Genomic DNA, 26,976 nt, shown 5'->3' on the forward strand with positions numbered 1-26,976 from the left:
ATGTCAATATAAAAGAGAGATCAAAGAATAATAACAAGAAACATGTAAGAATCAAATATACAATAGTTCAATATATGTAATACCGCAATGTAGAATCTGCGCAGAAATCAATAACCGGGTTAGAGCACATGTCAGAGTGCGTTTGACCCATTTCACATTCTGAAAGCTGCCGGAGAGACTTCTTTCAATAACATGAAAAGTAATAATTCCAAACTTTTTGACTGATAGTATATGTGCAACCCGCTGAAAATTGCTACAAATAAGCTAACTGTTGCTGTCAGGATTCATTTGTCTCTCGGCTCACTTGAACTTCCCTTTAGCCTCTTTATCAGAATAATTTACGGCGTGTCTGTGCTGCGGTGTGGTTTGAGATGCGACGGCTCTAACGCGAGGAAGCAGTTCAGTGAAGTGGAGAGCCGCTGTAGGCCTGGCGCTCCAGGAACATGTGCTGGCTAAATAAGTGATGACTGAAAGCAGAGAGGTGCAAGAGCCTTTGGGCCGCGTCGGGCCACGGGGACCTCCAGCCGGCACCACAGGCGCTTTACTGACGCTGCGTAGCATCAATATTCATTCAAGACAGCTGTTAAGTGAGGTGGCATGATGGAAGCCTGCTTTGTGGCAGTTGGAAGAGTGTGCAAAAGTTGTTTTCCACTAGTCCTGGGGATTGTTTACTGAAAACATTTTCCTCATGTAGCTTTTTCACACAAAGAGTTGCGTGTCAAAGGTGCTGTATGTACGTTTTTAAAATACCATAATATGTTTGCAAATATTTAAGAAACATGCTTAGTGAACATTCTTGAAAATAATGTTGAAGTCAGATATTTCTTTGAAAATGTCCGTTATGTACCAGAATGTCTTGTTTTGGTCATTTAATCCACCCACTGCCAGTTTAGATAATTATATTTCCAACCCAGGCTCATTGTGGAAACGTAATCCCGTGGACGTTTCTGGAGACAGCGGAATACGTCCTGGCGGGTACGTACGGCTGCAGTTTTTGTTTTCGCGAATCCGCGAGAGGCCGCTGTTGCGCGCTTTTTCGCACCTCAGACGCCTCTCCGCGCTCGCACTGTTCTCGCGTGAACCCGCCGGAGACTGTCCGACTGACCAGATGATTGACTGCGCGACCGGCCAGTCGGCCGACTCGCCCTCCTCCTTCCCTGAACCCAACCAATTTTACCGATCGACTCGCCCGCCTGCTCGCTCCCCTAAACCCGAGCAACAGTTCACAAAAGCCGTCAAAAAAAATAAAAGCCCTGATTTTTTTTTTATTCCGCCGCGTTTTCGGATTTCGCCACGTTCTCGCCCTGTCACGAAACTCATTCACTTAATTTTTGGGATTCTGTTTTTGTCTTACCTGATTGCTGGAGCTGCTCTTCCCCGGACTCGAAACCAGTCGCCGTGGTCGACCCCTCTCCGCATCTTGAGCCTGCCGACATACACGCTGAGCTGAGTGGACAAACGGGTTGCAGCGGGGAAGCCCTCCACAAGGAGGAAAGGCAAGCACGAAAGGGAACAGCGTCACACCGCCCCTCAGCGTTCGCTTGAAGAAAATAAACGCGGCCGTACGTACCCCCCGGGATGTATTCCGCTGTCTTCAGAAACGCCCGCGGGACTACGTTTTCAGAATGAGCTTGGGTTGTATATGTCATTAGCCTGGGTAACCTTTGTGGAAAACAACATTCGGTCAGTCATATAAAGGCTCTCAAAGTGGACAGTAGTAGACCCTGAAATGAGACGCAGATTCCACATGAGGTTATTAATTAGCAAATTCTATAAATCAGGGGTCTCAAACTCAATTTACCTGGGGGCCGCAGGAGGCAAAGTCTGGGTGAGGCTGGGCCGCATAAGGGATTTCACAAAAAAAATCCTCAAATGTCATTATTAACAGTTTAAATTATTTCTTCTGAACATGAAGTGTCCTGAACATTAATAGAACATTGAGTGAAGATTATGAACAGTTCTTCTGAACATGGCATCTTTTGCCTACTTCTTGCTGCCAGAGACTTGACAGCGCTTCTTCTCACAAATGTGAACCACATTTGGCTTTAGAGTGGAAGCAGTTGAGCCCCTCAGTATGGCTTGAAGATGATCATCATTAAGTCTAGACCTGTCTAGACTCACTCAAAACTTCCATTCCCTCACCTAAAAAAAGGCGTATATATGTATAAATAAAACACCCCCACCCCACAGTCACATCAGTCTGTACCAGTCTGTATCTACCTATAATATATATAAGATGCAGGCTGTAGCTAGGTAGGTGGCAGGCTGCAGATAGGTAGCTAAGTGTCAGGCAGGGGCGGGAACAGCTTACCTTGGTTCTGGCCGGCGCGAGTTCCCTCCTAACACTTCCCGCCCGTCACAGCGTCTAACAAAGGGGCGGGGTGCGTGGTGACGTCACCGGCATCCCCGCCCCTTTGTTTACACGGCGGGTGTGAAATGCCAGTGACCGCTGTGTACGGATAGAATCAGCGGATCGGGAAGCGCTCTCTCTCCCCGCACCGCTGATTCTGTCAGTGTACAGCGGTCGGCGCGGGCCACAAAATATTGCACTGAGGGCCGCAAATGGCCCGCGGGCCGCGAGTTTGAGACCCCTGCTATAAATATTACAATCGTAAACATTAGGTGCGCAGGTTACAGTGTAACCCCGTGTTCTAACAACACTCTTTGTGATGAGATTTGCAGTGATGAGCAATTTGGCTGTTTGCACCAGACGAAACACGACAGAAATTTAAATACAGCCATTTAGAAGCACAGAATAGTGCACTTACTGCACTCCAACAAAATGGTAAACTTTATAATCCAATTAATACATATTAAACCTCTTTAACATTATTAAACGTACATGCTGAATCACTAATATGTGTTGATTTGCACTAGTTCCACACTATGGATTTGTGGAGTACATAAAAGAATTATGTTAACTCATAAATTTTTACTAATTTAAGTGGACTGAACATAAGACAATTAAGTTGTACCAACGGAATCTCAAGAATTGACAAAATTAATAAAATTATTTCATGCACATGCAGTTTTATGCTCTGTCTCAATCAGCTCCTGAGGTTATTCATCAGTAGGAGGTGTGCATAAGTTTGTGCATCGGAACACTGTAAAAAAAAAGGCTGGATTCTTCATAAATCAGTTCATTTAACTTTGTTTTTACAAATTGGATTAAACATAAAACAATTAAGTTGTTCAAGGATTAATCTCATTAAATGAGTAGTTTGAACAAGCAGCAAATATGATTTTTTGAGTGCAAGAACAGTGATAACCTTTATTTCAATGCATATTGGGACACACACATATTGAGTGTGACATGAGAACGTCATCAAAACTAGATTAAAACAACAGCATATTTAATAACTTTCATATATTAATTTAACTACATTTTTAAATGTTCATAGCTAAATAATTTATGTTGTTTTATATACCTGCAACATTTCAACCATTAAACCATTATAATTGTTTGCTAGATTGTTCCTAACCTGTCTAGCTATGTTTGTTCGTGTTAAAAATAAACGAATACCAGATTCTTTTTAGAAAAACCTCTCATTTTTCATTATGTTTAATTATTGTTTTGCTAACCCTATTGGCAGATTATTTTGCTTGTTTTAAGCAAAAACACACTTAATTTTGACATATTTCTTTAAACAAAACAGTATTTTTTGATTGTCTGGTTCTGTATTTAAGAATGTTTAGATATTTGGCCTAGAAACAAGACAAAAAATGTAAGTAAGAAAAGCTTTTTTGCAGTGCAGAGACCTATTTTGGTCCGAAATAGAGACTAAAATGGAGAATTACAATAGTCTATCTGGAAAAAGACAAAGACAACAATAGATTTTTTGAGGTCTGAGTTGGAAAACATACCTTAGCCTTAGATAGCAGACGCAAACTACTAAAAAACATCTTGCTTTTACTTGTTTGTCCAACTTTAAGTCACTATCAATGACAACGGCTCTGTGGACTCTTCATGGCATCAACTTGACAGCATCAAACCAGGACAAACCAACCGGGTCCACTTGGTAAAATCAAAGCGGTTTGAGTCGCTCTGTTGAGCAAGCTTAAATAAATGTGTCTAAATGTGCCAAAGTTGGTGCCTTTCGGATGTTAGGAAGCGAATTCCATAATTTCGGGGCTTTGAATGAAAAAGCTCTTTCTCCCACATAGTTTAGCTCATGTGGAGTTTAATGGAGTGGTTCTCACACTGCAAAAATGCTTTTCTACTTCAATTTTTTGTCTTGTTTCTAGTCCAAATATCTAAATATTCTTAAATCAAACATCAAAACATACTGTTTAATTTAAGAAATAATATATCAAAACTAAGTGAGTTTTTCACTAAAACAAGCCAAATAATCTACCAATGGGATAAGCAAAATCATATTTATGTCAAGAGGAAAAGCAAGATTGTTTTGCTAACCCTATTGGCAGATTATTTTGCTTGTTTTAAGCAAAAAATCACTTAATTTTGCCATATTTCTTTAAAAAAAAACGTTTTGTTTTATTGTCTGGTTCTGTATTTAAGAATGTTTAGATATTTGGCCTCGAAACAAGACAAAAAATGTAAGTAAGAAAAGCTTTTTTGCAGTGCAGAGACCTATTTTGGTCCGAAATAGAGACTAAAATGGAGAATTACAATAGTCTATCTGGGAAAAGACAAAGACAACAATAGATTTCTTGAGGTCTGAGTTGGAAAACATACCTTAGCCTTAGCTAGCAGACTTAAACTACAAAAAAACATCTTGCGTTTACTTGTTTGTCCAACTTTAAGTCACTATCAATGACAACGGCTCTGTGGACTCTTTATGGCATCAACTTGACAGCATCAAAGCAGGACAAACCAACCGAGTACAGTTAGTAAATTCAGAGCGGTTTGAGTCGCTCTGTTGAGCAAGCTTAAATAAATGTGTCTAAATGTGCCAAAGTTAATGCCTTTCGGATGTTAGGAAGCGAATTCCATAATTTCGGGGCTTTGAATGAATAAGCTCTTTCTCCCACATAGTTTAGCTCATGTGGAGTTTAATGGAGTGGTTCTCACACTGCAAAAATGCTTTTCTACTTCAATTTTTTGTCTTGTTTCTAGTCCAAATATCTAAATGATCTTAAATCAAACATCAAAACATACTGTTTAATTTAAGAAATAATATATCAAAATTAAGTGAGTTTTTCACTAAAACAAGCCAAATAATCTACCAATGGGATAAGCAAAATCATATTTATGTCAAGAGGAAAAGCAAAATTGTTTTGCTAACCCTATTGGCAGATTATTTTGCTTGTTTCAAGCAAAAACTCACTTAATGTTGCCGTATTTCTTTAAACAAAACAGTATTTTTTGATTGTCTGGTTCTGTATTTAAGAATGTTTAGATATTTGGCCTAGAAACAAGACAAAAAATGTAAGTAAGAAAAGCATTTTTTGCAGTGCAGAGACCTATTTTGGTCCACAATGGAGACTAAAATGGAAAATTACAATAGTCTATCTGGAAAAAGACAACAATAGATTTCTTGAGGTCTGAGTTGGAAAACATACCTTATCCTTAGCTAGCAGACTTAAACTACTAAAAAACATCTTGCGTTTACTTGTTTGTCCACTTTTAAGTCACTATCAATGGCAACAGCTCTCTGGACTCTTCATAGCATCAACTTGACAGCATCAAAGCAGGACAAACCAACCGGGTCCACTTGGTAAATTCAGAGCGGTTTGAGTCGCTCTGTTGAGCAGGAAAGCCTCAGATATATGTGCTTTCCTTTAATCAGTTTGGCCCTGAGCAGATGGTCTTCAGAGTGCTGGAGTTAAGGGTTCATATCGCTCCTCATTGATATGGGTGCTACTTTTTAATTAGTCTGACACCCTCCGAGACTTCCATTCTAGATCCCATTGATTATTTCCATGGAAGCGAATGTTGGGGAAAGAGAAAAAAAGACTTGATGATGGTGAGTAATGGAAATCTTGAGAAGTTTCTTGGTGCTTGTTCTTCTCGCTTCACCATTTGGATAAGGATCTCATGCACTAGATACACAAATTAATCTGCGACGTGTTGACATTCACATCTCCAACACTCTCCTTCCTCCATTCGCATGTTCTCGCTTTGAAAGGTCATCACTGCCTCTGAACCGCGTTCGGTAATTAAAACTTCATCATTAAACAACACGTTTCATATTTCATAAAAGTGCGTCGCGGCCCACATCAATCCGTGTCCGCACTTCACTTCGTTTATTCCCCCTCGCGCGACTCAAAGGAGATCTGGCGTTATCGTAAAGACGAATAATGTTCTTCACAGCGAGTGCTGCCGATAACTTCATCTGACCCTTTGCTGGAGCGTGGAGAGAAGATGTTGGCCACTGTTAGCTTGTGGGCCTCGGCGTAGTGGTTCGTTTAAAAATCAGCACCCAGGAGAGCAACTCTCGGCTTCTCAAAGTAATTGCCTTGTAAATAAGAGCGGGATTGAGACAATGCTGTTTGTTAGGAATAATTAATGACCACATGCGCACACGGAGCCGCGTCTGGAGGCCTCTCGTGAGCTCCTGTCGGCTCAACGTACTCACTCCACACAAAGGAAACTGACAAGAGGTGCTTTATCAAGCTGAAGGAAACACTCACTCGCCTCCCCCTCGAGCCCTCCATCTAGAATACATGCATGCCTCTACGTTTAGGGGACGTGGTGGTTTTCGGTGCGTATTTTGCATGCAGATTTTTGGGGAACTTAGAACTCCCGGTGAAACTCCCACAGTCCAGTCCATGCTTCATTTAAAATGAATGACCACAAATGTGTGTTGACTCTGTGCCGTCTGAGGAATTGGTTTGTTTTTGTAGGCACCCAAATGGATTCGTGGACTACTTGCATTGAGACTCTTGACATAGTTTGGTTTTCAAACATCACAGCACTGTAGTTTTCAGCTTTTTTTAAATGAGTTACAAATGCCATCTAGTCAGCATGAAATCAAATATTTCTTTTGTTTTTCTACTGATTTTTCCATTAAAATAAGTATTATGTGCCCTACTTCTTAACAGCATCTCTTCTCTGATTGGTGGCTAAGGTTGGGATCAACCTGTCAATCACATGAGATTCACCAACAAAACTCAACTTTTCTATTCATTCTAACGTCACACACACACACTAGCGGCATTACTTTAGATTTTATTAAGTCGACTTTTTTGATATTAAAGTCAAGTCGACTTCAACTATTTCCTGATGATGTCCTCAATAAAACACAAGTTGCAAATGTTTTGCAACATGCCAAAATTTCCATTTTTTTTAATCTTTATAAATTGGTGCTGCCAAAATTAGTGCGTTAATTACAAAAATAACGCGTAAAAAAATTGACGCAATTAACTGTAATTTCTGTAATAAATATGGCTGTCAAGCCAGGATCTTGATGGTTTATTGTGGGTATGTTGTTTACATGAAGAAATCTGTGTTACAGGTTAAACAAAAATTCTAATAATCAATTATATTTTGAATTTAAATAGTTTTTTTCTTGCGTTTACATTAATTTTACATTTGAATAGACAAAAAGTACAAGTTTCAGTCTAAATGTGATAATTTTTTTAAAAAGTGCGATTAAATAGTTAATTTTTTTAATCTATTAACAGCACTAATATACTAATATGTATATTACATATTTTATATATATATATATATATATATATATATATATATATATATATATATATATATATATATATATATATATATATATATATATATATATATATTAGTGCTGTCAAAATTAGTGCGTTAACGCATGTGATTAATTAGAAATAATTAACGCGTTAAAAAAAATTACGCATTTAATGCAGTTGCTCGTTTTTTTCCTGTTGTGGTTGCCGTGTGTTCAACATGCAAGGAAATATGGATAAGACCAAGGAAGCACTTTTTAAAGTAAAGTTTCATTATAAAATAATTAATGTTGTATCACCAGGCTCTCCAGCATGTCCTCCAGATTTTCATGCAATTTCGGGTGTTTCATTTTTAACTTTTGACTTTTGTTTTAACGGAATTTGGTACCGCATGGCAAACGGAAAGAAAAACCTCCACATTTCGTGACTCAGTGATCCTTTGAGGTAATCAAAAATCGCTTTTTTTTACATGGTAGACTCTTAATAAGTGTATTATCTTAGTCATTTTAAAATTGGAGTATTGTTGTCCATGTAAATAAAGTGCTAGATGAAGTCGTGAGTTGTTAAAGTCAGCGCCCTCCAATGTTTCATTAAGTTTGACGTGTTTCCCGCTTTAACGCAACTTTTGTAAAGTGTCTGCTTTCTTGTGAAATACAGCCATACTTTAGAATGATTAGTTAAAGCAAATTTGATGCAAGTTAAATCTGAAGGGAGTTGCTCCGGCTGCGGTGTATGTGTGTGTGTGTGTGTGTGTGTGTGTGTGTGTGTGTGTGTGTGTGTGTGTGTGTGTGTGTGTGTGTGTTTGCGCGCGCGTGCTTTGGTGAGACGTGTATGTGCCATTGGTGTACTGCTTGATGCTTCTTACGTCCTTGTCACAGCACTAGTGACATCATTATATACAAAGACATAAATTCACACGTATATGTAACACTTTTTTGTCAAATGTACACTTCAAATTCTTTTTTGTTTGTAACTTATTACAGTGAGAATGAAATGTGAGCAGATTAGTGTATAAAAATCTGTTTGTTGTTCAAAATCCACATGAAAATAGATATTTCAAAGAACATTTCAACAACTCCAAGGTAATACTTTTAAACATTTTAATCGGCTATTTAGTCATTTTGTATAAATAATCTGTGCTCGCTCTCACAAGCAACTGTGCGCTGAACACTTTTACCGAAGTCATAATAAACCGAAGCTGTGCGAGTAGTCTATTTTTCATTTGCCAAGCGCTGCACTGTGTCGCTGTTTATTGTTTTTCAAATTCATTCCAATGTGCCGCTATTTGGTTTCAGTGTTTTGCAGAAAAAGCTGCAGGTTAGTTTTAAATGACTGGTCCCCGCGCCATAAGGCATTATGAATGAAACATCTGTCCCAGGTACAAATACGTGGTTGCGAGTGACGGGAGCAGACTGCTAATGAGAAATCAGACCCAGCGCTGTGTCTGTGCTTTCCAGAGGCCTCTAATCACATTCAGACCTGTGGGAGCTGACAGATCCGTCCACTGCGCTTTGACAGGACTGGGGCAGATTGGAGGAGCTTTTCTCATATTAAAGTTTGAGGATTTTTGGTGGGGGGGTTGGGGGAGAACAGCAGGAGGAACCACTGCTGTCTGGAATCGCTGTGATTTGTCGGTATGTCGCTGATGTTTCTACCGCTGGCCTAGTTAATGTCCAACATGCCCTGTGTCCAAACAAACACACGGCACAATCATGCTTCCGCCGACAGTTCCTCCGGCTCAGAGCGTGTCAACGCCTGTCTCTCTGCTGTCATTTCCTGTCTTTCTGCTGTTACTTCCCGTCTGTCTGCTGTCAGTCCTGTCTTTCTGCTCCGGTTTGGTGTGTGTAATTGGAAAGGAGCGAACGAAAGCAAACTCACCAAGATATCTCTCTATAGTTTTGTTATGTTTTCTCAAGTTATATTCATATTGTTTTGAATTCTAACCTTTTTTTAGGTTTGTTTATATTTTTCTGGACTATAATTATTTTTTTGTTTTTTAGGGTACTTTCACACCGGTAGATCAATTGTTTTGTTCCGAAACAGGGATAAATGTTACAATGTTTTTTTTTGTTCTTGGTGTGATTCGCTTTCACACAGCAAAGTTTCTAAATGGACCAAAATGTTTAAAACAAGTCACGTGCGAGTAAACTCTCTTCATATTGGTCAGAGTTTTGTTTATTTTCTGGAATTCCACTCGTCATGCGTTGCTATTTTAATTCATGATGATGAGAAATTAAACTAAATTAAATTAAATTAAATTAAATTAGTTAAATTTTAATTTAATTAATTTAATTTAATTTAATTTAATTTAATTTAATTTAATTTAATTTAATTTATTTTCGGCTTAGTCCCTTTAATAATCCGGGGTTGCCACAGCGGAATGAACCGCCAACTTATCCAGCAAGTTTTTACGCAGTGGATGCCCTTCCAGCCGCAACACATATCTGGGAAACATCCACACATACATTCACACACACACACACACTCATACACTACGGACAATTTAGCCTACCCAATTCACCTGTACCGCATGTCTTTGGACTGTGGGGGAAACCTGAGCACCTGGCGGAAACCCACGTGAAAGCAGGGAGAACATGCAAACTCCACACAGAAACGCCAACTTAGCCGAGGTTCGAACCAGCGACCCAGCGACCTTCTTGCTGTGAGGCGACAGCACTACCTACTGCGCTACTGCCTCGCCTAATTTAATTTTATTTAATTTTATTTAATTTAATTTAATTTTATTTTATTTTTATTTTTATTTATAATGAGACATTGAACTCTATTTAAACGATCTAGGTGCAAAGTCGTTTAAGCACAAAGATTTGTTTCAAAACTCATTCTAAATTCAGTTCTAATTTCCAGTAAACGAATAAATGAACAATAATAATGAAGTGAGGTCAAAAAGTTATTATCCAAACAGGCGTCCTATTCCTATGCCCCATATGGTGATGCAGACGTCTTCAAAACCGACAGGTGGACAAATCTACACTTGTTATCAATAAAACAAACATAAATATGCATATAATAAACAACAATGCTAATATTAATCGCATTATACGAATACAAATTTTCATGAATAAACTGGGAAAAAAACAGAGATGAGGCATGGACATTGTGGTTTTTATATTTAGAATTAACTATAATAAATAAATTATTATTTGTAGAAAATAATAATTTTTGTTACATTTTAATCCTTTATTTTTTTCATATGTAAAGATATTTGTGTGCAAAACCTGTGTGTATTTATCAATGTGTAAGTATTTCGACCTACATAGGTTCATACCTAAAACACTCTGTGCAGGACTTTGCACAGCTTTATTTGGTCTGTTGCGTAGTCTATTTCAGTTTCTCAAAATAGCAACAAAACAACAATGCACCTTAATACACCTCCTTTCTAGACCAGCACACCCATGAGTCCACATAGTGGTGCAAATGAATTTGCTATTTAAACAACGTGGCACAAAATATGAAAATGACAGTTGCGCTGGCCTGAAAATAGCAAAAAGTTGCGCAAAACGCATCTTGCATCTTATTATGCGTCTTAGTACAAACACACATGCTACACAGTAGGTGAATTGAATTAACTAAATTGTGAGTAGTGTGTGTGTGTGTGTGTGTGTGTGCGTGTGTGTGTGTGTGTGTGTGTGTGTGCGTGCGTGCGTGCGTGCGTGCGTGTGTGCGTGCATGTGTGTGTGTGTGAATGAGTATGTGTGGATGTTTCCTAGTACTGCGTTGCAGCTGGAAGGACATCCGCTGTGTAAAACATATGCTGGATAAGTTGTGGGTTCATTCCGCTGTGGCGACCCCTGATAAATAAAGGGACTAAGCCAAATGAAAATTAAACCTTTTCATAATTGTCCTTAAATTAAGTTAATATACATTATAATATTTACAGATTTCTTATTACATACGACACTGGTTATTTGTCATGTGCTTTTTTTCCTTAATTGTTTTTTATTTTATTTGGCAAAAAATTGGCCAATTCTGTGACATTACAGAAATGTTTATAACATAATCTTTCACAATCTACTCAATTTCTAAAACTTGACACTGTATTCATTTTGTTAGTCACACAAATTGTTCTTTATAATTACAAAGCATTTTTATATAATCCATCTTAAATGTATTTTATTATCCATTATATCCTTTCATAAATATCCTTAAATGAAGTTAATGTACATTATAATATTTGTGTACTGTTAAGTGACACTGAGAACAGGGAGTGAGGGTCCAAACAGGGTTTATTATACAGAGATGGTCCGGCAAGAAACAGTCAACACAGGAGCAAACAGATGTATACAGGCAATCCTGAATCGTAGTCAATAAGCAGACGGATGTTTAAAGGCAGGCAGCAGACATGAATAAACAAGCAAAACAAAGCAAACCAGATATCAGTACAGGAGAAGACTAGGCAAGGGTTGCGTTGAACAAGACTCTAATGTGTGTGTGTGTGTGCTGTCTTTATAATCCCTGTAATCCGTCTATGAGCAGCATCAGCTGTGTGAGTCTAATCAATGGAGACCTAGAGCAGGTGTGTGTTTACCAGCAATCTGTAAGGATTAGATCGCTGGTGATTGTGACAATACAGATTCCTTATTACATCTGACATGATATTTTTCATGCCATGTGTCTTGTTAGTTTGTCAAATACTTGGAAATATCTGTGACGTTACGGATATTTTTTCACAATCTACTCAATTTCCAGAAGTCAACACTGCATTCATTTTTAATCGCACATTTTTTTTCTTTAATGAGAGTTTTTTTTTTTTTATATATATATAATCCATTTTAAATGTATTTTATTATCTACTATATAGTTTCATAAATATCCTTAAATGAAGTTAACATGCATTATAACATTTGCAGATTCCTTATTACATCTGACAGTAGTTTTTTTTCATGTATTATTTTTTTTATTTGTCAAAAAATGGCAAAATCTGTGACATTACAGATATTTGTATTATTTATTCCTTCAAAATCTACTCAATTTCCAGAAGTTCATTGGTTCCATTGGTTATTTTTCACATATTATGTCTTCTCAAGGTGTCACAGTTGTTAGATAAGTATCATAAGTGTGCATAATGGAATACTTAAAGGCATTTATATGTTCAACCTTTCTTGAGATTATAAAAAGTCCTTCAAATGCTCTGTGGAAAACATAAATGCTATGCTATTGCTGTGAAAAACAAGTCTTTTATAACTTCTATACACAAAAGTGTGGCTAGCAGTGATCAACACTCTAAACTTCATGCACTTTTCAAACTTTCTTTTCCGTTAATTGAAACTGCCATGGTTTAACGAGAATTTGACTCCAGCTAAATGGCTCAGCTAACAGAAAACGGCTTGATATAAAGTCTGGGTAAATATCGCTTTTGCTTAATGTGAAATTGGCCGCTGTTTGTTTAATTTGTGTAATCAATCTATTTGTTAATTTCGCCGAAAAACTCTCTTTAATCATGCTCATTTTAAAAGTTGTTTAAATTCTAATTCAGCAATTAGAAGGCCAGTTACGGCGCCAATTAATCTTAATGCAAAGTAGTTCCCATTATAACCAGGAGAAGAATAATCAAGCCGTCCACACTTCTTCTTATTATTATCATTTTTTTTGGAGTATTTTTAGTTTGTTCTTTAATCCGACAATTAATCTTTCTGACGAGTGTTTATTAATGAGCGTTGTGTGGAAAAGATGAAGTTGACCGGGCTTCTCTGCTCCTCCAGATTTCCCACTGGTGAATCTCTCTGTGGAGCCGCAGCCTGTTCTGGAAGGCAATCTGGTCAAGTTTCACTGTGCCGCTAAAGCCAATCCCCCTGTCACTCATTACAGGTGAGACTGAGACACACACACACACACACACACAATAATACTGCTTCACTGTATCTCATTCCTGCACTCTCCCGGTGCTTTTGTTATCATTCACAATAAGCGGGAAAAAATGCATGAATTTCACATGCAAACACATGTTCATCACATATGCATGAAAGCAGCATGATAAATTAATGCGTGTTTGTTTAAACACGTGATCCTATGAAAATAACATCTGAGCGCTTGAATGAAATGCTGCTAAATCACATCAAAACACATGCAAATCCAGTCATTTAAAAATTCATGATTTTTTTTCCTCATTATGATTTGTATTAGTTTGTGTCCTAAAAGTTTAATTTTATTTTGTATTATGACCTCACAATATGATTATGGACTGGTTCATCAATATTAATTAGATTGCTTATATACAGTTGAAGTCAGAATTATTTGCCCCCCTTTAAATTTTCTTTCTTTTTTAAATATTTCCTAAAAGATGTTTAACAGAGGAAGGAGATGTTCACAATATGTCTGATAATATTTTTTTCTTCTGGAGAAAGTCTTATTTGTTTTATTTCGGCTGGAATAAAAGCAGATATTATTTTTTTAAACACAGTTTTAAGGGCAATATTATTAGCTCCTTTAAGCTATATTTTTTTCTGATAGTCTACAGAACAAACCATCATTGTAAAATAACTTGCCTAATTACCCTAACCTGCCTAGTTAACCCAATTAACCTAGTTAAGCCTTTAAATGTCACTTTAAGCTGAATAGAAGTGTCTTTAAAAATATCTAGTAAAATATTATTTACTGTCATCATGGCAAAGATAAAATAAATCATTTATTAAAAATTAGTTATTAAAACTTTTATGATTAAAAATCTCTCCATTAAACAGAAATTGGGGAAACAAAATAAACAGGGGGGCGTATAATTCAGGGGGGCTAATACCTCTGACTTAAATATATATTATATACATATAAATATATATGAAAGCCTTTACGATTAATTAACCATAACGAATTAAAGCATTGTTAATAGTGAAACTGGTTAATCATTGCATCTCTATAAGGATGACACATGCATCGTTACATAGCGGCTGTAAAACTATACAAAGACACAAATGATTTTGTTACTACCACTCTGACTTATTCTGGCACATTAGCAACATTGATTCCTTAACAGTAACTTGGTCTGCTTGGTCTTTGTACGAGTCCTGGTTGTACATGTACGGCTGAATGCTGGTTCTTTCAGTCATGTTGCTTCTCTCTGCCTGTCTGCCATACACAAAGCAGGGGAGCTCTTGGCTCCGCCCCCTTGTTAAGTTGGGCGGGAAGTCGAAACTTATTTTCATGTAAAGCAACACACCCCTAAAACAACGACCTGTGTACACGCCCCCAAAATTACACTTTTTAACACATTATAATCAAAAAATCTGAATTGATTTAGTTTTGGCACACTCAGAAGAACCTTAATATTAATTTTAAATCTTAAAAAGGGGGTAAAATAGGTGCCCTTTAGGTTAACTTAAACTTAATTGATTTGTGTGCATACAAAATGGGTGGCATGGTGGCTCAGTGGTAAGCACAGTTGACATTTCTGGGTGAAGACATGCGCTATAGGTGAATTGGGTAAACTAAATAGGCCGCAGTGTAAGTGTATATACGTAAATGTAAGAATGTATGGGTGTTTCCCAGTACTGGGTTGCAGCTGGAAGGGCATCTGCTGTGTAAAACATATGCTGGAATAGTTGGCGGTTCATTCTGCTGAGAAATAAGCAACTAAACCGAAGGAAAGTGAATGAATGAGTGAAGTTTATTTATAAAAAAATTTCGAGAGGATCACGTGCTTATGATTGTTCACAGCTGTTCCAACTTTAGTTGACTGATTATCCGGTCATTATCAGGTGGCCAGCGATTAGCGCTGTTGCCTCAAAGCAAGAATGCATCTGGTTTAATTCCTTTCCAAACCAGGCTACATTTCTGTGCCGAGTTTTGTTCGTTCTCCCAGTGATCGCGTGGGTTTCCCCAGGTCCTCCGGTTTCCTCCCACAGTTCAAAAACAAGCACTCTAAACAATAAATCCAAAATATTTTAGCTAAACTCTGAGTACACCTTCAGCATCCGTCTGACACTTAGCTACAATAAGCAAGAGGGGGAGTCATCGAGATCTACCTGAACTCAAACTCCCCTCTTGCCTTGCAATGGGAGGGAGCCCAGGGCTCAAGGATCTTATAAGCTCAGGGCTCTCTCCTGGGACAGCACGCCAAACAAGCTTTATTTTCAATCATCAGCTAAGTGTGAACTCTTGAAATGAGGGTACAACATGAACAAATTGTGTGAAACCCTGCATTTTTTTACAGTGCAGTATTACCTTTTTAATGTGTTTTTTAAACCAAATATAAGAGACTTAAAACAACAGTGGCAAGTCTTACCAATCAAAACTTTCTCACATTAAAAATCTCGAGTGTAGGAGCAGAGCATATTTGCTCATTTCGCAGTCAAAACTAAAATAACTTTATTAATAACACTAGCAAGGATATGTGTGCTCATATGAGCGTTATATTTAGCATTATTTTAGAGCGCATTTTGTTTTGTGCTTTAACTGAGAGAGATAGCGTCATAAAAAACATCTTCTTAATCAAACTGAATCTAGAGACGATTTCACCTGCTTGTATGCATTATTCATGCGGCAGAGGTCTGAAGCAGCAGCAGCGAGCGGCACACAGCACACTCTTGTGCCCTCGGCCAGCTGGACAAAGGATTTCTCCAAAAGCTCAGAGGACAGTGTGTGTGTCTGCTGTCTCTTGACCTGCTGCAGAGGCTTCAGACGCCGCTGTGCCACAGAACCAACCCTCGGCCAAATGTAATGTCACCAAATCATCAATCACGCGTGAAGGATAAAAAAAAACTCTGGTTTCTTGGAGAAACGCAGCATTTGAATTCACACCGCAGGAACACAGAAGCCCGACTAATTACGAAGAAAGTCATTAGCGATTGCGGGAGATTTCCTGTGGGCATTACACCGCTCCTCTGAGAGGATTAGAGCTGCCTCACTAGAAAGAGGAAGGATTATTTTCACTAGCCGATATTTTATTCATGTTCGTTTTGTTTACATAAATATGGAAATTAATTTCACTTTTTGTTTTTTGCTTTGTGTTTTTGTTCGACGGATTGCTTATTGGAGACGTCCTCCGGTCCATCCGCGCGCACAAATAAAACCCGTCACTGTCCTCCTGTGGCATTTGAAACGAGATTAGTGAAGCTGTAAATTAATTAGCAGAAATGAAGCCTTTATGTTCGGCGGTCGTGATGGCCATTTGAGGCCTCGAGTATTTTTCATTCCAGGCTTTTTCACTGATTTCGCAGAGCAGTGTTATGTCTAATGGAATCTGGAAGGATCTTCTGGCCAAAGATATGGCCACAGTCGTATCACCCTGCTGTTCAAGTCACTGAAGTTAAACAAGGCTGTGCCTGGTCAGTATCTAAATGGGAGACCACATGGGAAAACTAGCTTGCTGTTAGAAGTGGTGCTAGTGAGGCCAGCAGAGAGCGCTCAATCTGTGGTCTGTGTGAGTTCTGATGCCCTAGTAAAGTGTAAGGGACATTATACTGTCAGTGAACGCCGTCTTTTGGATGAAATGTTGAACCGAGGTCTTGATTCTCTGTGGTCATTAAAAATCCTATGGATGCCACTTAACTTTGGTAAAGAGTAGTGGTGTAAGCCTGTTGTCCTAGCCAATTTCCCTCTATCGGTCTTACCCAGGGTTTCCGCGGGGTCTTAAAAAGTCTACAATTAAAAAATCGTAATATTAGGCCTTAAAAAGTCTTAAATTTGCTGTTCTAGGTCTTAAATATTTTTGCACATGTCTTATTTTACCGATGTCCATGTAAAGCTACATCTAATGCTAATTAAATTATTTTTGTTGTTGTTGCTTGGTTTTCGTGGTGTTGTAGTTCTTTATTTCACAAGTCCTACTGTAATGTGCGGTTTTGCAACTACAAATGAGACCAACATACAATAGCCAATCAGCTTTCTGTTATTGACCTCAGTAAATATATATTCAATATTATGCTTACAGTGCATCCCTAAAGTGTTCATAGCGCTTAACTTTTTCCAAATTTTTTTGAGTTGCATCCTTATTGCAAAATGGATTAAATTCATTTATCTCCTCAAAAGTCTACACTCAATACCCCATAATGAAAATGAATCTTGAAACAAATTGAATAAATTGAAATTTATTAAAAATAAAAAAGTGTGGGTGATAAATAACCAGATGTTCACTCTGTCTGAGCTCCAGCGTTCTTCTGTGGAAAGAGGAGAACTTTAAAGAAGGAGAACCATCTGTGCAGCAATCCACCATCAGGCCTATATGGGAGAATGGCCAGACGAAAGCCACTCCCTGCCTGGAATTTGCCAAAAGGAATCTGAAGGGCTCTCAGACCATAAGAATCAAAACTCACTGGTCTCATGAGACTAAAATTGAACTCTTTGGAGTGAATGCCAGGCATTACAATTATAGAAAACCAGGCACCGCTCATCACCAGGCTAATTCCATCCCTACAGTGAAGCATGGTGGTGGCAGCTTCATGCTGTGGGGATGTTTTTCAGCAGCAGGAACTGGAAGACTCATCAGGATAGAGGGAAAGATGAATGCAGCAATGTACAGAGACATCCTGAATGAAAACCTGCTTCAGAGTGCTCTTGACCTCAGACTGGGACGACGGTTCAACTTCCAGCAGGACAATGACCCAAAGCACACCGCCAAAATATCAATGGGGTGGCTTCACAACAACTCGGTGAATGTCCTTGAGTGGCCCAGCTAGTAGCCCAGAACTAAATCCAATTGAACATGTCTGGAGAGATCTGAAAATGGCTGTACACCGTCGCTTCCCATTCAAGCTGATAAAGCTTAAGTGGTACTGCAAAGAGGAATGGGCAAAAGCGCCCAAAGGCAAGTGTGCCAAGCTTGTGGCATCATATTCAAAAAGACTTGAGGCTGTAATTGCTGCCAAAGGTGCATCAACAAAATATTGAGCAAAGGCTGTGAATACTTCTGTACATGTTTTTTTTTTTTTTTTTGGAACAATTTCAAAAACATTGTCATTATGGGGTATTTTGTGTAGAATTTTGAGGAAATAAATTAATTTAATCCATTTTGGAATAAGGCTGTAACATAAAATAATGTGGAAAAAGTGAAGCGCTGAATACATTCCAGATGCACTGTATTCCTAAATATTTCCCTTTACTATAAGTTGCTATAGTATTTTAAATGTATAACACCGGGTTTTATTGGATGTTTTGTTTTTGCTTTAATATACTATAAAGCTTCCATAGTTGGAAAAATTATTTGATGGAATTCATTGGCTACCATTTTCCAAAAATCTTCAAAATATCTTTATTTTGATCATTAGAGAAAAGAAACTCAAACTGATTTGGAACTAGTGGAGGATGAGTAAACAGATTTTGGTTTTTGGGTGAACTATCCCTTTCAACATCCCCTAATAGCTCTAAACACTGTGATGTGTGTCTTTTCATTTCTTCATTCATTGATTTCTAAACCCAGACTTCTCTTCACTATAATAGAACCTTGAAGTGTGAAGCCATCATTGCTGAGAGTTCAATAAAAGCCACGGCATTCCAAAAACAAGCCACAGCCTTTTATTTAAAAAAAAACAACAACATCTTAATTCTAGATGTTTGTTTTCGTCTCAAACCCTGAGAGCGGAAAAGTGGGGCGTGAATGGATGAATTCAGACACGTCAGTTTTCTGCCTGTGAGTAAAGTGTATGCTCTGCGTCCCTTCAGGGTTTTTCTGTCAGAGCTGGTGTTGGCAGCTTTTGTTCTGGCGTAGGTGATTTGTCTTGTCTTATCCTCATTTGTCACCTCTGAAGTGTCTAATGGAAGATGCTCTGTTGGGCGTGTCGAACATTTGATGTGAACATGTGGCTTTGCTTGCTTGACATCGGTGGGCATCAGCATCCACGTGGCTGATTACTTGTTTAGGTGGAGACGGCTGCTTCGTACCACCCAGCGTTTTAATTCAAAATGCAGCAGATCCCAGGCAGCCCCCCTGCAGCATCTCTGAAAACAAACGAGCAAACAAACTATCTCTTTTCCAGTGGTGTCATATTGTAGAGTTATTCCAGGGTTTATATATACTGTTGAAGTCAGAATTATTAGCCCTCCTGAGTTATATTTCCCCAATTTCTGTTTAATGGAAAGAAGATTTTTTTTCAATATTTCTAATTATAATACTTTCAACAACTCATTTCTAATAACTGATTTATTTGATCTTTGCCATGATGACAGTACACAATGTTTTACTAGATTTTATTCAAGATACAGTATTCAGCTTAAAGTGACATGTAAAGGCTTAACTAGGGAAATTAGGGTAAATTGGCAAGTTATTGTACATCGATGATTTGTTCGGTAGACAATTGAAACCAAATATTGCTTCAGGGGGCTAATAACATTGACCTTACAATTTATTCATTCATTTTCTTGTCGGCTTAGTCCGGGGTCACCACAGCGGAATGAACCGCCAACTTATCCAGCAAGTTTTTACGCAGCGGTTGCTCTTCCAGCTGCAACCCATTTCTGGGAAACATCCACACACACGTTCACACACATACTCATATACTACGGCCAATTTAACCTACCCAATTCACCTGTACCGCATGTCTTTGGACTGTGGGGGAAACCGGAGCACCCGGAGGAAACCCACACAAAGGCAGGGAAAACATGCAAACTCCACACAGAAACGCCAACTGAGCCGAGGTTCGACCCAGCGACCTTCTTGGTGTGAGGCGACAGCACTACCTACTGCGCCACTGCCTCGTCCACAAAAACAGATTTAAAGAAATAAAAAGCGGCTTTTATTCTAGCTGAAATAAAAGAATAGAAGAAAAAGTATTATAGGAAATGCTGTGAAAAAAATCCATAATTTGGGAGATATTTGGAAAAAGTTGTACTCAAAATTATTAGCCCTCCTGAATTATTTTTATTTTTTTCTGTTTAACGAAAATAGTTTTTTAAACATAATCGTTTTAATAACTAACTTCTAATCCCCTCTATCTTTGTCATGACAAGGTGTCTGCAGTGTTTTAGAATGTCTCAATTTCAAAAACAAAATATTAGATCCTAAAAAAGTCTCAGCGCTGTCACAGCAAGAATGTGGTTTGAGTCCCGGCCGAGTTTGCATGTTCTCCCTGTGTTGGTGTGGGTTTCCTCTGGGTACTCCGGTATGTCCTGATCCTCCAGGTTGGGGGTTGAACGTTGAACTAACTACCCACCTAGTAAAAATTATGTTACGAAACACCAACATGGTGTGGCTAAATATCAACTTTGCTATAGACAGCCCTGGGGATAAGGTTCAAGGGGCCGATCACACCAAGGTTTTACTAATGTCCGTGAGCATTTTGTGTGCTAATGCGGTCTGGGCGCCTCATTCTAACTGCCTGCTGAGCCTCGTGTTTTTGCCCTTGCGCGCCGTGTGCTCGCAGGTGAAAAAAAATAAATTGTGTTGTCAAGACAACTATGGAAATTTTTGAAGATGGAGGAGATGTGGTTGGTGTTTTGAGTTATCCGGTGCTGTATGACTTCACAAATCTTAAATATCAGAATAATATTAAATATTAAAATTAAATTAATATCCAGGGCAACGCTCACGCACACTATGCAGCTGATTCAGTCATTGCCTACACTCTCAGAAATAAAGCTACGTGAGCTGTCGTTGGGGTGGACCTTTTCAAAAGATACAAATTTGTACCTCAAAGGTCCATATTAATACCTCAAGAGTACATATTCCTAAAAAGTACAAAAGTGTTCCTCTTAAAATGTGTAGGTACTAATATATACTTTTCAGGTACCAATATGGAGCCTTCAAATACAAATGTGTACTTTTTGAAAAGGTACCACCCCAGTGACAGCTCTCTTTATTTCTGAGAGTGTAGCGACATAAATAGTGCACCACGCTTTTTTTTTTTTCTTGTCAACCAAAAAGGCAGTGAGGTGTGCCTCGTGTTTTTGGAACGTAAAAGCATGTTCGATGTGATCAGCGCCTTAAATCAATTTAAACAGGTCTTCTTTCCTTCATTTTTATTCACCCATCTACTCTAATCACCAACACTCTATTATCTCAATATAAATTGTAACAAAACTCTAATTATAACTCTATTGGCCAACATTGTTGAATTATTATACTTACAATAACATTTATTTGAAGGTTCTTCATGTATTTGTACACTGTAAATAGCAATTAGTTGATTTTACTTTAAAAAAGAGAGTAAACTTGTTGCCTTACAATTAATAAGTAAACAAACTATGTGCATAAATATAGAAGTTAAATCAAGGCAGCACAGTGGCTCAGTGGTTAGCACTATCGCCTCACAGTAAGAAGGTTGCTGGTTCAAGCCCCGGCTGGGTCAGTTGGCATTTCTGTGTGGAGTTTGCATGTTCTTCCCTTGATGGCGTGGGTTTCCTGTGGGCGCTCCAGTTGAAAAGTCTTGTATTTGACTTTGTAAAGCCTACCCAGCATGATGACAGTACATAATATTTCACTAGATATTATACAAGATACTAGTACTCAGTTTAAAGTGTTTTTCTAAGCTTATCTACGTTTAATTAGGTTAATTAGGCAAGTCATAGTTTTACAGTGGTTTGTTCAATAGACATGTAATAAATATTGCTTAAGGAGGATAATAATATTGACCTTAAATGTATTTAAAAAGAATAAAAAACGGCTTTTATTCTAGCCAAAATAAAGCAAATAAGACTTTCCCCAGAAGAAAAAATGTTATAGAAAATACTATGAAAAGTTCCTTGCTCTGTTCAGCATCATTTGGGAAATATTTGGAAAAGAAGAAGTCACAGGAGGACTAATAATTCTGACTTCAACTATATATACACTACATCTGTTGAATTATGTAAGGAAGACAGGATGCACAGCAAGCAGATGCATGGATTTGATCTGCGCATTGTAAAGGTTTGAGAACAAGATTTGTCTTTCCGGACATCTCTTCCTGTATTATATTTGTGGTTACGACGCTGTTTTATTCTCACGTCCCATCTCAAGATGAAGTTGTCACAGCTCTACATATAACACTGCCGCTTTCCTCTTTGAATCTGTCATTTTCGGAGCCAAACGAAAGTGTCTCCCTGGCAGGAACAGCATGCTGTGAATTTATCATTTTTTTAGACTGCTTTGGGTCTTGATTAAATTAAAGTAAGACAGTTAATCACTTAAATGTCAAAGATCCGTGGAAAATCGTTCGCCGCATTTTTTTTCCAATTTTAGCAACAAATATAAGATTAAAATAATTTCATAAACAGATTAGGCTTACTATTGGCACCGCTGGAATTGATGGAATTGAATTTTTCTCTAACAAGATGTAATAAGCCCTTTCCGGTGTTCGTTTCAATCCGTGATGAGATGGAAGAGACCTGCTGTGATGCAGAGGAATCTCTTTATTTTAGATGCTTTTGATGGTTAATCAATTCCCGCTGGATTAGCTGCATGTTTACAGTCGCGTACATCTGAATGAAATGGATATCTGTCCATCTCTGCGGACAGATTATTCCTGTTCTCCTTCTGGTACAGGTCAGATTGACAGGTGAAGTGTTCAGCCCTGTGCTGTCTCATGTGTTTGAGTTCACATGGAGGCTGTGGTCCTCAAGGGAACCCAGACGAGGCTCTGAAATAAGAGAGTTTGTGTTGGAGCAGTGGCCTGGAGGTCAGCAGACTGATACATTAAGTCATGGTGTGCAATGTGAGTTTGAGACTAGTGGGAAGTGTGTTTAATGAGCTAGTTTTAAATGTGCACATCATTTTAAAAACAGTTGCTGGATAACACATGGCTGATATTTATATATAGACTCATTGCAAAGCACTGAGAAACTGGATGAAGAGCACTGAAAATGATGGGGATGTTTTTTTTAATGCCGCCTGCTATCACACGTGTGAGTGTAGGCTGAGAGGCAGCTCACTGGGTAAAATATATACACTGTTAGACATTTTATTGTGATTTTGCGGTAACTTCATGGCCAGCAAGTTACAGTAACTAACCTGTAAATGTGTTTTCAGTAGCAGGACCCTACCACAACTTCTTTTATGGTAAAATGCCCGCTACTACATTAAAAATGTTTAGTATGGCAATTTTTACAGTACTTTTACTGTTTATTTACATTTTACACTAGCATTACAAAATCTTTAAGAATTGAGTATTGAATTTAATGTTCCAAATAAGTGACTTTCTTTTCATTAACTGTCTCATTGTTATCCTCAACTATAGTCGCAGTACTTGATTACTTTGATTACAGTAAAATACCGTAAATTCCTAATATGCAGTAAGTTACTGTAAAAGTTTTTAAATGGCCTACAATGCAGTGCTTATGACAATAGTGAACTGTAAAGAATGTATGTGTTTTATGCGTGGTGTTATTACAGTAAATAACTGTAAAATTGTGGAAAGGTCTAACTGGGATGTACACTACCTGACAAAACTCTTGTCCAAGTTTTGGGATCAACAAATAATAACTTGACTTGTAGTTTGGTCATTCGGTGTCAGAAGTGGCTTATATGAAAGGCAAAGGCCTCTAGATTACACTAATTTTACCAAAATAAAATATGATCATGTCTTGATTTTTAATTCTTTAATTAGGACAGTAAGGTCTGACTTTGCTTGGACAAAAGTCTTGTTACTTAACAGAAATAACAGACTGAATCGAATATAAAGTCATGCTGCAGTGGAAACAGAATGAATATTGTGTATGACTCCCATAAGCTTGGAGGACTGCATCCATACATCCCTGCAATGACTCAAATCCCTTATTAACAAAGTCATCTGGAATGGCAAAGAAAGCGTTCTTGCAGGACTCCCAGAGTTTATCAAGATTATTTGGATTCATATTTAATGCCTCCTCCATGCTCAATAATGTTCATGTCTGGTGATTGGCTGGCCAATCCTGGAGCACCTTGACCTTCTTTGCTTTTAGAAGCTTTGATGTGGAGGCTGAAGTATGAGATGGAGCACTGTCCTGCTGAAGAATTTGCCCTCTGTTGGGGTTTGTATTGTAATAGGCAGCACAAATGTCTTGATACCTCAGGCTTTTGATGTTGTTACCCACTCTGCAGATCTCTCGCACACCCCCATACTAAATGTAACCCTGAACCATGATTTTTTTCTTCCCCAAACTTGACTGATTTCTGTTAGAATCTCAAGTCTGTGAGGGTTCCAGTAGGTCTTCTGCAGTATTTGTGAGGATTGTGATGCAGGTCATCAGATGATTCATCAGAAAAATCAACCTTCTGCCACTTTCCAATGATCAACTAGAAGTCAAGTTATTATTTGTTGCTTTGTGTTTACTTTGTTTAAAATATTCTGTTCAACATGGAAATCATTCTAGTCATGTTACATTTAAATAACAAACTATAGTAAGACAAACACATATTTAAAAATTTGCCCCTAAAAGAAATTCTCTCACCTCAGAAAAATATACTTGTATATGACTTCATTGAAAAGAGCAACATAAATCACTTTTTTTAAAAGCAGATGTTTGGTTCTTTATTTTGATATATGATATGGTTATTTATGTTCCTCGCAGAACATATTCTCAGGGCTGTCAAATGTAGGTGATAATCATTAAAAAATCTGCCAGTGACTGGAAACTAAAAAAAAGCTCATTTAAAATGGAGGTTCAGAAAAAGAGTTAAGCATTACGAAAAATCATTTTAAACATTCATTTAAAAAAGGTTTCTTGAGCAGTGCTATTAATTAATTTCTAGCATTGAGATTAACCTTAATTCATCTTTGACCTCACTGAAATCGAAATTAAACAAATCATTTAAAATATTTAAAAAAGAAAAAAAAAAGGTCAAAGGGTGTTTAATAATTCTGATTTCAACTGTAAATGTATTGTAGGAATGAATGAAAGATAGAAAAATTTATTTTTGAATGTTGTTGGAAAGTGGCGATTGTTGCCACTTAATTGTTTCCGCTTAATTGTTGCCTTTTTTTTCAATCTAACAGTTAAAAGTACGTATTGTTGAGCTGCGTCACTGGCAATAAAAGTGATGAAAAATGAAACATCAAACATTACACGTTTGTCTAGAACATGTTCATTACTTCAATTCTTTTTATTTCTGTAACACCGTCCACTTTTACCTCACACATAACAAACAAAAGTCCATCTCATCATCGCTTGATCTTCCCGTCTGGAACCAGAGACACAGCGTTGGCTTGCGTTGTCTGTAGTTTCTCTCTTTGCATGTCACTGTAATGACCGGAGCATCAAAGAGTGCCAGTGACAGAGGCAGCATCTAAAAACCTCTTAATGTTCCTGTTATTCTTCTGCCAAAGAAGAGACGGCCTGCCGACAGCATCAAAATGAAAAGGCACAACTAAAAAAAGAAGAAGAAAAAAAGCATGTGGTGTCCTGAAAATTGCGTTAGACACTCTGAAGGATGCTTTTGTTGTTTCAGTACACCATGCAAATAAGACATGATCTCAGTCATTTGGCCGTGGAAAACATACCTTTTCCTGCTGCCTTTGATCTTTAGAGCAGATCTAAGAAAAAACCTCGGCTCTGTCCATCAGGGTTGCTCATTTTCTTGCTCTGCTTTTGTCTCTGATGGATAATTAGATGGGCGAAGGGTGGAAGCATGATCACAGACGCAACGGGAGACACTTATGAGGTGCTGGTTGATCATTCCTTCTTCACCGAGCCTGTGTCCTGCGAGGTCACCAATGCCTTGGGCAGCACCAACATCAGCAGAAACGTGGATGTGTACTGTGAGTTGAACTGCTTTTCTCTTATTAGGTTTCCAATTTACTGTAACTTTTCTACTTACAGCAATCAAATTCCCCACAAAATATTACGTTAATCATTGTGTAATTAAAAATAATCAAGTTGAAACCTGATTAACTTATTAAAATATGTTAAAGAAGGATAAAACATTTGTTGTCATGATTCTTTTCATATTTTTTGTACAGTGCATATTCTTCTCTGATTGGTTAGATCCAATTTAGATCCACTCTGTTGTGATCGGTCTACCGCTAACTGCAAATGTTGGAAACCAAACGTCTTTTTCCAGATCTAGGATCCGTTCTTCGTACATCGCTTAAATTAGGGATGTCTAGACTCGGTCCTGAAGGACCGGTGTCCTGCAAAGTTAAGTTCCAACCCCAATCAGTCAAACCTGGGCTAGCTAATCAAGCTCCTACTAGGCATTTTAGAAACATCCTTGCAGGTGTGTCTTTGCAGGGTCCCTCCAGGACTGAGGCCCCGTTTACACTAATGCGTTTTAGTTTGAAAACGCATAAGTTTTGCTACGGTTACGCCAACCGTCCACACTACACCGGAGTTCTCGAGCGCCGAAAACGGAGCGTTTCGAAAACGCTGGAGAGGCCGTTTTCATTCTGAAACGCTGCTGCTCCGTCTCAGTGTGGATGATGGAAAACGGAGACATCTGAAAACGGAGGCGGGGCTGCTGACATTCGCCTCTCTGATTGGGGCTTTTCCTGAATATTAAGTAGCCTAACACACACAGTTCAGTCCTGCATT

The 26,976-nt window shown here is 38.1% G+C and overlaps 1 protein-coding gene across 13 annotated transcripts in view; it reads left to right on the forward strand.

Annotated features, from left to right (window-relative positions):
- Positions 1-26,976, forward strand: part of kirrel3a (kirre like nephrin family adhesion molecule 3a) — a 532,195-nt gene that overhangs the window by 436,565 nt on the left and 68,654 nt on the right. For all 13 annotated transcript variants that reach the window (XM_073915104.1, XM_073915110.1, XM_068224013.2 and 10 more), the window contains 2 exons: positions 13,335-13,440; positions 26,056-26,204. In XM_073915104.1, the coding sequence (XP_073771205.1) occupies positions 13,335-13,440; positions 26,056-26,204 (255 nt within the window). The remainder of the gene's footprint in view (positions 1-13,334; positions 13,441-26,055; positions 26,205-26,976) is intronic.

The sequence above is a fragment of the Danio rerio genome, chromosome 10, assembly GCF_049306965.1.
Source record: "Danio rerio strain Tuebingen ecotype United States chromosome 10, GRCz12tu, whole genome shotgun sequence".
Taxonomy (NCBI): Eukaryota; Metazoa; Chordata; class Actinopteri; order Cypriniformes; family Danionidae; genus Danio; species Danio rerio.